General features: G+C 46.7%; 1 protein-coding gene across 1 annotated transcript; it reads right to left on the minus strand.

Annotated features, from left to right (window-relative positions):
- Positions 1-552: 552 nt before the first annotated feature.
- On the minus strand, positions 553-11,304 carry KCNV2 (potassium voltage-gated channel modifier subfamily V member 2). The gene is made up of 2 exons (XM_045881929.1): positions 9,928-11,304; positions 553-834 (listed from the first exon to the last, which is right to left on the minus strand). The coding sequence occupies exons 1-2, from the start codon at positions 11,302-11,304 to the stop codon at positions 553-555; spliced, it is 1,659 nt and encodes a 552-aa protein (XP_045737885.1).
- Between the last annotated feature and the right edge of the window lie 285 nt (positions 11,305-11,589).

Consider the following 11,589-nt stretch of genomic DNA (forward strand, 5'->3'; position numbering starts at 1 on the left):
ACTGAACATATATTATCTCCAGTCCCCATGCTGATCTTACAAGGTAGGTCTTATTACCTACTTTTTACAATTGAAGAAACTGAGGCTCAGACAGTTAAAGCAACCTCCCTAAACCCTACATCCAGTAGGTCTGGGCTTCTGACTGAGGTTGGTCTAACTCTAAAGCTCATGCTACAACCTTCTCTCTTTCTCTCTGGAAAATGAAGGATTTTTTTTTTTTCTTCAAGAAACTCTTCTCATGTCAACTCAAGTTCAAAAATACTTATTGAGAAGCCATGAGAAGCCGTAATAGAAATCTAAGATGTTGCTCCTCTCAAGGAGTTTTTAGTACCAGTGTCGCTGGGGAGGTCAGACTCGTACAACACTGTTAAAGAACAAATGAGGCAGTTCCAGTTGGGGCCAAAATGGACATTTCCAGAAGTAGCACTCCGAACTGGATGTCCTTTGTGTATGACTGTCTCCTATGTCCTTGTACTGTCAATTCTGATAACGCAAAGGAGGACTGAAACCTTGAGGTTCACGGCGTCTACCACCCATGTGTCCTTCGAAACATCAACTCTCTTGCCTTTGTGGGGGCTGTAGGTGGCTTCTAGCCAAACACTCCGCCATCTTCTTTCTGGCTCTTTGCAGGAACTCTACTTTTCCCCTTTCCCTTCTCATGGCAGTATACTCATAAGCTTTGAGCTTGCTGTAGTAATCAGAAAATTTGTTGTAGAGGATGGAAATTGGCATTCCGTTGAGGATAATTCCAAAAGCAATGCAGAGGAAGGCAAAAAGCCTGCCCAGGATGGTCTCTGGGTACATGTCTCCATATCCCACAGTGGAGATGCTCACCTGTAGTGGAAAGAAAGTGAGATGGAATGGTTAGCAATGTGATGGAGGAGAAGAGAAGGAGAGAACCAGGTAGGAAAGTGTCCTCTGACTCCCTGAAGGTACATGTGGGTCAGGTAACAGCTCCCACAGAGCCAGCTTTAGGAGGTACGAAGGTTTGCCTGCAGGATCTGCATCATGGAAAGAACACAAGCTGTGGAGCTGGAAGTCTTGGGCTTAAACCCTGACTATTATAAGTTTTCTTATACACAATACAGGGGATATCATAGCTACTTTAAGGGGTTGCGAAGAGCATATAAGTTGCCGTGTGTAAAGTTCCTGGGGTAGCATGGCTTCAGTAAATGTTTGTCTCGGGCGCCTGGGTGGCTCAGTTGGTTAAGTGACTGCCTTCAGCTCAGGTCATGATCCTGGAGTCCCCGGATCGAGTCCCGCATTGGGCTCCCTGCTCAGCAGGGAGTCTGCTTCTCCTTCTGACCCTCCCCCTTCTCATGCTCTCTATCTCATTCTCTCTCTCAAATAAATAAAATCTTAAAAAAAAAAAATGTTTGTCTCTGCCTCCCCTAAGAGGGGTCAGCTTTAGGACCAGGGACCCTGGGTTTGCCCACATGATAGGCGTACCAGGAAGAGCTCGGGCTTAGAACCAGTCATATGTGGGTCCAAGTCCTAACTCTGACCCTTCCCCACTGAATACCCATGAGCAAAACATTCAGTCTCTGAGCCTTATTTCCTTCATCTAAAATAGGAGGATAATACCCAACTCTTCATCTTCTCCTGAAGACTAAATAAGAAAATGAATATAAAGCACTTAACCCAGTATCAGGCCCACAAAAGGCATTAAACAACCTCCTTGGTTGTGCTTCTCTCATCTTGAAAATGGAGACATAATTATATTATAATTAATACTTCTCAGAGTTATTATGTCATTCAAATGAGATATTGTATATGAAGGTGCTCTAATCACAAATGTCTGGAGAAACACATTATTTTGCAAAGGGATTTTTCTGTAAGACATCACAGACCAAAAATATGTTCATCCTGTATGAAATTTCTCCCATCACTCTTGCATACCGCTTTAAATTCCACTAATTAGAGATTTATTTAGGTTAACAAGCTTCTGTTTTAAAATGCAGATACCCATGGGACTAGTTATCAGTCAGCAGAGCCAGAGAAAACCTGGGAAAATCTCTTGGGGCCTATTTTTTAAGCCTCATGTACTGAGCCTCCCGTCAATCCCCAGACTATTGGCAAATTACTAAAAGGCTTGTAGGCAGGGTTGTTGCTTAGTTGGAAAAAAACCCCTGTGCATTGCACAACTCCAGGGGGCACTGTTTGCTTCATCAATCTGTGGTGTTGCCATGATTTTCTGGCAGATGGTATTAAAATGGACAGTTAGCCTGTTGACCTGTACTTAGATGGTGTTTAGCTTAGAAATATAAACATTTTTGTTTTGATGTAAGGGTTAGTTTGAACTTGGGGGAAGTGTGATTGATTAGTTTGGATGGAATAGAGAAGCAGGCCGGCTGGGCTAATCTGGTGTTGCTGATAAGAACCACAGCTCCATCCAGACCATAAAAAAGTGAAAGCTTGACCTCCTTTTTTTTACCACCTCTCACTGCTTCATCTATAGTGAGGGACCTGCTGAGGGTGCGCTGCCCCTTCCCATGTGTGGAAGAATACAAACAAGCACCTAAGAGAGGCAGGATGGTGTAGACTAGTTTAAAGAAACAGAGATGGCATTAGGCTACATGGCTCTGAATCCACCTCCCAGCTGTGTGACTTGGGCAAGTCCCTTACATTCTCTCTGGCTCTGCTTCTACTTGTGAAATACGGGGAGAATAGTAGTACCTATCCCATAAGGGTGTTAAGGGAATGAAGGAGTGCCTGGTGCAGTGTATGAGTATTAATGTTAAGTTCTCATGCTTATTAGACCAATGGGCTGGGGCACCTGGGTAGCTCAGTTGGTTAAGTGACTGCCTTTGGCTCAGGTCATGATCCTGGAGTCCCAGGATAGAGTCCCACATAGGGCTCCCTGCTCAGCGGGGAGTCTGATTCTCCCTCTGATCCTCCCCCCCCGCCATGCTCTCTCTCTCTCAAATAAATAAATAAAATCTTTTAAAAAATTAAAAAAAAAAGACCAGTGGGCTGCGGAAATGGGCTCCTGCTTGGATCCTGCTGAACAGGAGGGAAACGGGGTGGGGAGCACTGTAGCTCCAGATTTTTGCACCAAAGGATGATGAGAGGCAATGGTACCGTGAGATCGTGGGTTAATCTCAAAGTGTGCTCGTGTGTGTGTCTTGTCACTGGCCGTACCCAAAGTAAAAGAACTTGAGTCCGGTCTCTGTCTGGGTACATGAACTGAAACATGGTTTTCATAGGTCACGAAGCACAGCACTCATACCTCTGTATGAATGTTGAGTCACTCAGTCTACTTGGCGTAGAGGCAGCCTACAGGGAGTCTGGTAACAGGGGTGAGTGACAGGAAGGAGTAGTTCAGGACAGGAAGCATCCATGAAAGGCCAAAGCAGAGGCTTTGAGGTAAACCAGCCTGCAAGATGGGAGGCAGGGGGCTAGGAGGATACAGAGGAAGATAATTGAGACAAAGTGCCTATTTTAAACTTCTGATCAATCCCCACACTGGCTTTACTTTACTCCCAACCTCAGCTTCATTTTTTTTTTTTTTTTTTTTTTTGGCTGAACTTCGAGTGAAGGGTCAAAAATGAAGAGAGTTGTTAGCTTAAGGCAGATTAAATATTTGATGCTCATAATATGGTCTAAATATTTTTGTATATCTTGGATCTTTATTTTTAGAGAAAAGATCTCTTCTGCTAGGAGACTCTGTGTGACTGGTCCTGAAGAATTTGTTCAAAACGCACAGCTAATCTTTACATTGTCTGTTCTCTGGACAGTTTGACTCAACCAGTGACTTGGTTCTTACTCCTTGGCTCCAAGAGGAATGCAGAATTCCTTGGCTTTGGAGGTCTTTTCTCCATGTTCCACAGACCAAACCCATTTCTCCCTTCATGAACATTAAAAATGGAAAGCCCTAAACTGACACATGTGACCTCAAAGAGTGAGTTCTCACATTAGGAGGGGTTGGGTCAGAAATGTGACTAGAATTCCTGCAATCCATCTTAATATCCTGAAAACACTGGCTGGCTCAGCCACTCCATAAACTGGAAGCATACCATTCCGTGGAAGGCTTACATATTTTCCCTAGCCTTTGAGTCCCAAACGCCAGAATGTGACCTTCCCTCAGAAGCTCACCCATTAATCAGCAAATCTTGGCCTCTTAAACATTACAAGGAGGACAAGCATCCAGTTTTTCTCTGAAACTTCAGAATGACTATACTGGAATTTCTCTTTCAACAAGGAATGTTTGTTTCCTTCGTAATGAACGAGGCACAGATTAAATCTTGGCACCCAGTAATCCATGTATGTAGGAAATATCCCAGGGAACACAACAGATTTTTCAAAATAATGAAGCCCCGCCCTTCTAGTGTTCCCCAAAAATTTGAGGTGGTGAAGACTAGTGGCTAAATTATTACACACCTCAATGCATATTGTCCTTTAAAGGATTTAGCTTCAAAGGCTATATGTAGCCTATCCATGCTGTTGTTGCTACAAATATTTGAGGAATTCCTCTTTGGATTATAATCTGCACAGAGGATTCAGTGGTATGACTTTGAAACAAGTAGTCTTAGCCACCTCAAGGGTTAACTCTAGGTGTCAATCTTAAACTCAAGGGTCTTGACTGTATTTTAAAATATCAAATCCACCCTCCAGAAGATGAAGATTTGGCACCATCACAAAGAAGTAAATGGACATATCACAGTCTCCAAAGATAATTCCTCAGTGGAATTCAAAGCATGTTCTGAGGGGTGGAAGCACTGTTAGAATGAGGTCATGGGTGAAGACAGGACCTTAAAGAGAATCAACCAGCCTCATCCCTATGTTAAAGTCGTGACATGTATGTAAATTGTGCAATAAGGAGGAGGTGTGCAAAAGCTAAGGCAAATGTGGGATCTGTTCATCCAGCCATAGAAAGGTATATGAGGTAATGATGATGTCCTCTGTATCCACTGTTTCCTTGGTACTTTTCCCTGTCCTCTACGACTCCATGTCCCACAAGTCCTACTGACCCACAGGAGGAGCATAGTTTAAAGACCTAAAAGCGGACTACTCCAGAGTTGGGAGTCCGCAGGAGCAAAATTCATAGTAGTGCCTAAGATCCTTTGCCCCATTTACGGCTCCTTTGCTATTTCTGAAGGATCTAAGAGGATGCTGCCTCTTTTTACTGCTGTCTAATGCAGACACTGACCCATTGTCTCTCAGTCCCAAGCGAGACACTCTGTACTTATTCCCTACAGTCCTGCAGCGGGGAGTCTGCAACTACATTTCCCAGACCACCTTGCTCACTGGCTTCTGGCTGTGTTCTGCAAAGGAGAGAGTGTTGGGACGCTGAAGGTGGCTTAGGAACTAAGGGTCTCTATTCCTGTTTCTGGTGTCTGTCATTGTCCTCCAATAAGCAGATAGCCGTGGCTCAGGCATCTTTTGGCGCATAGGACGCTAACCTCATGGTATCATCCTAAGAGGCCCTGCGACAGCCCCTCAGTAGCTCCTTCTCTGTTCTTGTGGGTTCCAGTAATTTGACATTCTATTTGTTCCCCCAGTTTTAGGGTTGATAGCTATTGCATGCAGTAACCAATCTCTGGGGTCTCTTCGTTTCCCCTTGCTGCTCTTCCAACCTTCTGACATTCCTGTATCTATAACCCTGCATCAAATTCCATCTGTTTAAAATATCCACTCTTTTTTTGTGTTCTGTTTTCCTGACTAACTTGGCTGATGCACGTTCCAAATGGGTCTTCTTAAAGCAAGCAATCAATCCATAAAAATAAAATAAAATAAAAATCTCAGTGATCTTGTAAGTGCCATCTATCTGCAAGGACATGATAACATGCTTTGGGAAAACAAAGATAGGACAAGGCCTCTGTGGCACAATTATCTGTTCCCTCAGCTAGAGATAAATTTTCTTTCTGAAGAGTTTTTGTTAGTTTTTGAAGGAATGAGCTCATGACATAGTTTCCTGTTTGGTTTCTATAGTTTGAACTCACTCTTGAAGCTCAGAAGGAAATGGGCCGTTGAACAGTTCAGTTGCCCTTTTCTGCTTTAAAACTGAGCCACGCCGAAGGCCAATAATGACGGTGTCGTCACAGAGCTGACTCTTCTTGCCGGGCCGGGCCATGCATTTCCCACACCCAGGCAGCCTGGAGAGGCCCAGCATGGCTGGAGCTGTTCCGGGTGGATGCCTACTTATCTGGACACGCAGAGGCTCTCCCAGGAGACAACAGCTGACCCCTTCATATGTCTTACAGTCTCTCTCTTTCCAGTAGAGAAGGAATCACTTCTGTTTTACTTTCCCTCAAATGAATCTGGAAGCAAAGGTTATGGCTTCCACGTGATAAAGACTATCAACTAGACAGCTCTGGTAGCTTCTGTTTACGGCGGATGTACCACAGGCTAGCATTTTACATGTGTTTCCTATTACATTAGTGCTTACAAGTAATCTCCATTTGACAGATGAGTAGGACGGGGCTATCTTACATCCTAACGCATGAGCATTTGCAGACGTGAATGTCCACGAGGGATTTGCTCTGCAACTGCAGAAGTATTCACAGCAATGAAGATTACTGTATTCCTCTTAAAACCTTGAGTTGAATTACAAGAGCAAGGTTGTAGGATCCTTGGCATAGAGAGAGGGAAGATGATGAAAAGCAAGTCAGATTTTGGGGTTTTCGAAAAAGTACTAGCAGCACATGAAGAATGGCTTAGAGAATCTGTCTCTAGTGAGGTTTAATATACAAGGCGTAGAGCACTGGAGTCTGGAAGACACTATTAGTCAGTGTGTGAGTGTTTTCTGCTGTGTACATATATTTGAGCAGTGAGAGCTTCCTACAGTAGAATGATTGTATTACCTAATTTTGTTAATGGAAATACAGCTGACACACAATGTTAATTTCAGGTGAACAACATAGTAACTCAACAAGTCTGTATGTTATGCTACCGTCTGTCACCATACAACCCGATTACGACACCACTGACTATATTTCCTTTGCTGTACCTTTCATCCTTGTCATTTAAAATTCTATGACTGGAAGACTGTACCTCGCACTCCCTTTCACCCCTAGGCCCCACCTACATACATGCTGGTCTACATACTTGGAAAAATGGAAACTTGACTCTCAAACTTGGTAGTATATCATCAGCATGTAGATTTGCTCTTCTCCCCTCCTGCTTTACTCACCTCCATAGAATTCATATTCTAATTTATAATGATATATTGCTTTACCCATCCCCCACCACCACCTTGCCCTCTGGCAACCTCTAGTTTGTCACATATAAGTGAAATCATGTGGCATTTGTCTTTCTCTAATTTATTTCACTTAGCATAATGCCTTCTAGGTCCATCCATGTTGCTGCAAGTGGCAAGATCCCCTTCTTTTATTATGGCTGAGTAATATCATATGTATGTGTGTGTGTGCGCGCGCGCGCATCTATCTATTCATCTATCGATGGACACTTGGGCTGCTTCCATAATTTGGCTATTGCAAATGCCACCCAGTATCCCTAGTGTTTAGATTACCCACTTGGCACCCTGGAAGTGATAAAAAAATTCTACCTCAGTGAAATGAGTAAGATGGATTTTGAGATTCTCATAAAGAATTCATCTTCATGTTTTGCATCTTTTATTTGGCATCTACATAAGGAAACAAGACATTCTGTCTGCATCATTTTGACAGCGTTCTTTTCTCTTTGCTCTACTGAGAATATGGACCCTTGGTACACAATGTGCAATGCCATCAGAAGTGTGGAGGAGAATCTGCTAATCTATATTGTCCTGGGGCCTAGAGCAGTCTTTAAATGTTCAAAGGGGGGAATGCTCCTATTGTTTTCATAGATTAGTTTAGAAATATCTAATTCATAATGATTTTTACTAGTCTATAAAATGCTCAGAGAATAAGATGGACAAAAGCCATTGGTCAAGGTTAAGGTTAGTCAACAGTAAGGCTGAAATGTGCAAATTTTGGCCTGTGAAAAGAGTGCCTGATAGAGAGAATGGTCACAAAAGAAAACTCGCATTGGCAAAAGCAATAATCGTTAAACTTTATTATCAATAAAAATTGAATGGTGATTCAATTTTTATTGTAAAACTTATGGAAAAAACTGATTTTGACTAAAACAATTTTAGTTAACATAAAAAGGGGGTAATTTGAAAGTTTTGAGTGTCATTGTACATTAAACAGATCAAGTAATTAAATGGAATTAATAGGCATTCCCTTCAGGAAATTTTTAAAAAAGAAACATCATTAGCAACAGAATTCTTATCAATTTTTGTATTAATATACAAAATTTTAAAAAGTTTTGTGGGTTGAAAATATAGTATCAAAATGTCCCCTAGGCCCCACCTACCTACATACATGCTGGTCTTCTAAGATACTTGGATAAATGGAAACTTGACTCTCAAACTTGGTAGTATATCATCAGCGTGTAGATTTGCTCTTCTCCCTTCCTGCTTTACTTACCTCCAAAGTAAATGTCATTTGCTGGGGACAAAGCATCCTCTTTCAGCTCCATCTGTACACATGGTTTATCTACTATGGGGATGACCTTTTGTCACCTGAAATATGATCAGAGGTGTGGCACTGGACTAGCTCACTGGGAAGAGCCTAATGTCCTCCCATCACTGAAGAAAGCTCACAAATCCTGTTTGATATGAGTGCTCTGCTTTTCAGTGACAGAAGACTGACTGAATTATAGAGCTCGGTAGCCACCCTTTTTTAGAGACAAGCAAACTGAGGACAGGGAGTAAGGGAGCAAGGTTTTACAATTATTTAGGGTCACAGTTAATTATTAGCAGAGCTGGGACTAGAATCTAAATGTAAATCTTCCATCTCGCTGAACTACATTGTTAGTAACCCTGGGTTGGTTCATCTCAGAAATCTAGACCAGATTCTAGGTTCTAACACACCCAGGGTTAATGTTGAAAATAACTAGTTCCTTACATGGGAAAAACTGGTTATATTTGCTTAATGTTTTTAATGGCATTGCAAACCATCTAGTTTTAAAAATAGAGAAATCACACACCCACTTCTTCCCTCTATGTATAAATGTTCACTTATCCATCAGCATGTCCGGTGATTCCGGGATTTCCCAGAGATTTTGCGTAGCATGCCAGAAATACGGGTATTTGAGTAAATGGTATAAATTACTACAAGAGGCAAATGCCAAAGAAAACAACAAAAATGACCCAAAGCCTGCAAATTAGGCAAGGCATGCCCCAGAAGTGAAGCCTGAAAGAGGCAGTGCTGGGTGTAGGAAGGGCATGGATTTTTGCCTTGGATGGTCTTAGGTTTGGGTCGTCACTCCACTACCTTTAGCTGGGTGTCTACACTCAAATCCTCTGCACCTCAATTCCTCCAGGCAAGAATACCAGGTCCCAAAGGAACTTCAGTGACACTGGGGCAACTTTCAGTTGTAGATGCTTCTTTCCACAGTCAGGATTGGCTAGGAGCAGTGGGATTTCAGTTAGGGTGGACACTGGTCAGCCGAGTCTCACCTATTCCCTGCATAAACTTATAGTTTCCTTCAAATCTGAAGCCACTTCCAATTTGTCCTCTTAAAAAAAAAAAAAAGTGATCCTAACCGTTTCACGATCCTAACCGTGATACCGAAATAAGAGAACATCTACAAACCATTTAGGACAACAGGTGTTGCATAAGTGGCGACTAAGAATGAGGATGATGGATTTCCCCACATACACAAACAAGGAATCCTTCTTAAAGTCAGCCTGCCCAGGGATTTAAGACTAAATCTAGATCTGGAAATTCCTAGGACCAAGTCGAATTCAGTTACTTACGGCAACTTGTTTTTGTTCGCTGCGGGCAGCAAAGGCCTGGAGAGAAGCAGTGGGCCCCTAAGCGAGGCAGCGAAAAGGTCGGGGAAGAAAGCAAGGCAGAGGTGGCCGATGACCCCGGGAAGGGAGGCCTGGCGTCTGCCAGGCTGGGGAAGGGGCCGGGAAGCCAGAGCCTTGGTACTCACCGCGGCCCACCACCAGGCGTGGGGGATGCTGGTGAAGTTGGTGTTGGGCATGTCGTGCTCCACCGAGTAGACAGCGGCCGAGAAGGTGAGGATGCCCATGGTGATGAAGAGCATCAGGCAGCCCACCTGCTGGTAGCACTGGCGCAGCGTGAAGCCGAAGGCGCGCAGGCCGGTGGAGTGGCGCGCCAGCTTGAGGATGCGCAGCACGCGCATGAGGCGCATGATGCGCAGCACCTGGCCCACCTTGCCCACGCGGCCCACAGCCTCTATGTCGTGCTCCCGCCGCGAGCCCTTGCCGGGCCGCGGGTCCTCGCCCGTGAAGCACTCGAGCAGCAGTTGCAGGTAAAGCGGCAGGATGGCCACCAGGTCGACCACGTTGAGGGCGCTGCGCGCGAAGCGCCGCAGGTCGGGCGTGGAGGCGAGGCGCAGCAGGAACTCGAGCGTGAAGAAGGCGATGCACAGCATCTCCACGTGCTCCAGGATGGGCGGCGGGTCGCCGCTGCTCGCGCCCCGCCCCGCCTGCTGCTGCATCTCCTCCACCGTGTTGAGCGCCAGCGCCACGACGGAGATGAGCACGAAGAGGCTGGAGGCCACCCCGATGGCCTTGGCGGCCGCCGACGAGAAGGGCTTCTCCATGAGGTTCCAGAGGCGGCGGCGCTGCGGCGCGTAGAAGCGCATGTCGCGGAAGAGCTCCTCGGCCTCCTCGGCCTGCGCCTGGGCGCGCAGCTCGCGCTGGATCCTGAGCTGGTCGCGGAGCTCGTCGCGCCGCTCCTCGAAGCAGATGCGGCAGCAGCGCGGCGCGTACCGGAGCCGCACGCCCCAGTAGCCCAGCTCCTCCAGGAAGCGGCGCGGGCACAGCCCGTCCAGCACCAGCAGCACCCCGGACGCGTAGAAGTTGGACACCAGCTGGAAGACGGCCGGGTCGCGGTCGAAGAAGTACTCGTCCGTCCGCTGCTCGTAGTCGTCACACAGGCTCAGCTGGCGGCTGCGGCTGGAGGACGTGGCCAGGCGGCCCAGGCGCGTCTTGGGGTAACAGGCCAGCTGGCAGCAGGCCAGGCGGTAGCTTCGGCCGCCCACGTTCACGTTCAGCGTGGACGACACGACCGGGAGGTCGCCCTTGGCGCCTGGCTGCCCGTCCTCCTCGCCCGGCTCGTCCCTCGGGTCGTCCTCCTCCTCCCTGTCCTCGTCCTCCTCGATGTAGTAGTTACAGCTGCCCTCGGGCCACAGCGGGATGCTGGCCTGGGAGCCGGAGCGGGCCCCCACCGAGCAGACGCTCCGGCGGGGCTGGCCGCCCCCCGCCTGGGACGCGAGCTCGCTCTCCGTACCGGTCCAGGGCCTGCAGCCCCAGGACCGCCTCCTCTCGCTCTGCCTGAGCATGGCCGCGCGAGGCGAGCCCCTTGTTTGGCCTCCTGGCCGTCGTCGGGTCTCGGGGCCGGTCTCTGCCCCCGGGACGGCGGAGCCTGCACCCTGCGCTGCCTTGGACCAGCCTGCCCGGGACGACGGACGGGCGGACGGGCGGCGTCTGGACCTGGCAGATGGCTGTCGACGGCTCTAATCTTGCTGATGGGGAAGCCTCAAGTGTTAGGAGGGATTTAGAGCCTCTTAGCTAGTTTCCTCCCCCTCGCCCTGCACTCTCAGACGGCGGGGTTGATGACGGGATCT

The sequence above is a fragment of the Mirounga angustirostris genome, unplaced genomic scaffold (genome assembly GCF_029215605.1).
Source record: "Mirounga angustirostris isolate CCGP_5_RB_7025 unplaced genomic scaffold, mMirAng1.0.hap1 SCAF_15, whole genome shotgun sequence".
NCBI classification, from domain to species: domain Eukaryota; kingdom Metazoa; phylum Chordata; class Mammalia; order Carnivora; family Phocidae; genus Mirounga; species Mirounga angustirostris.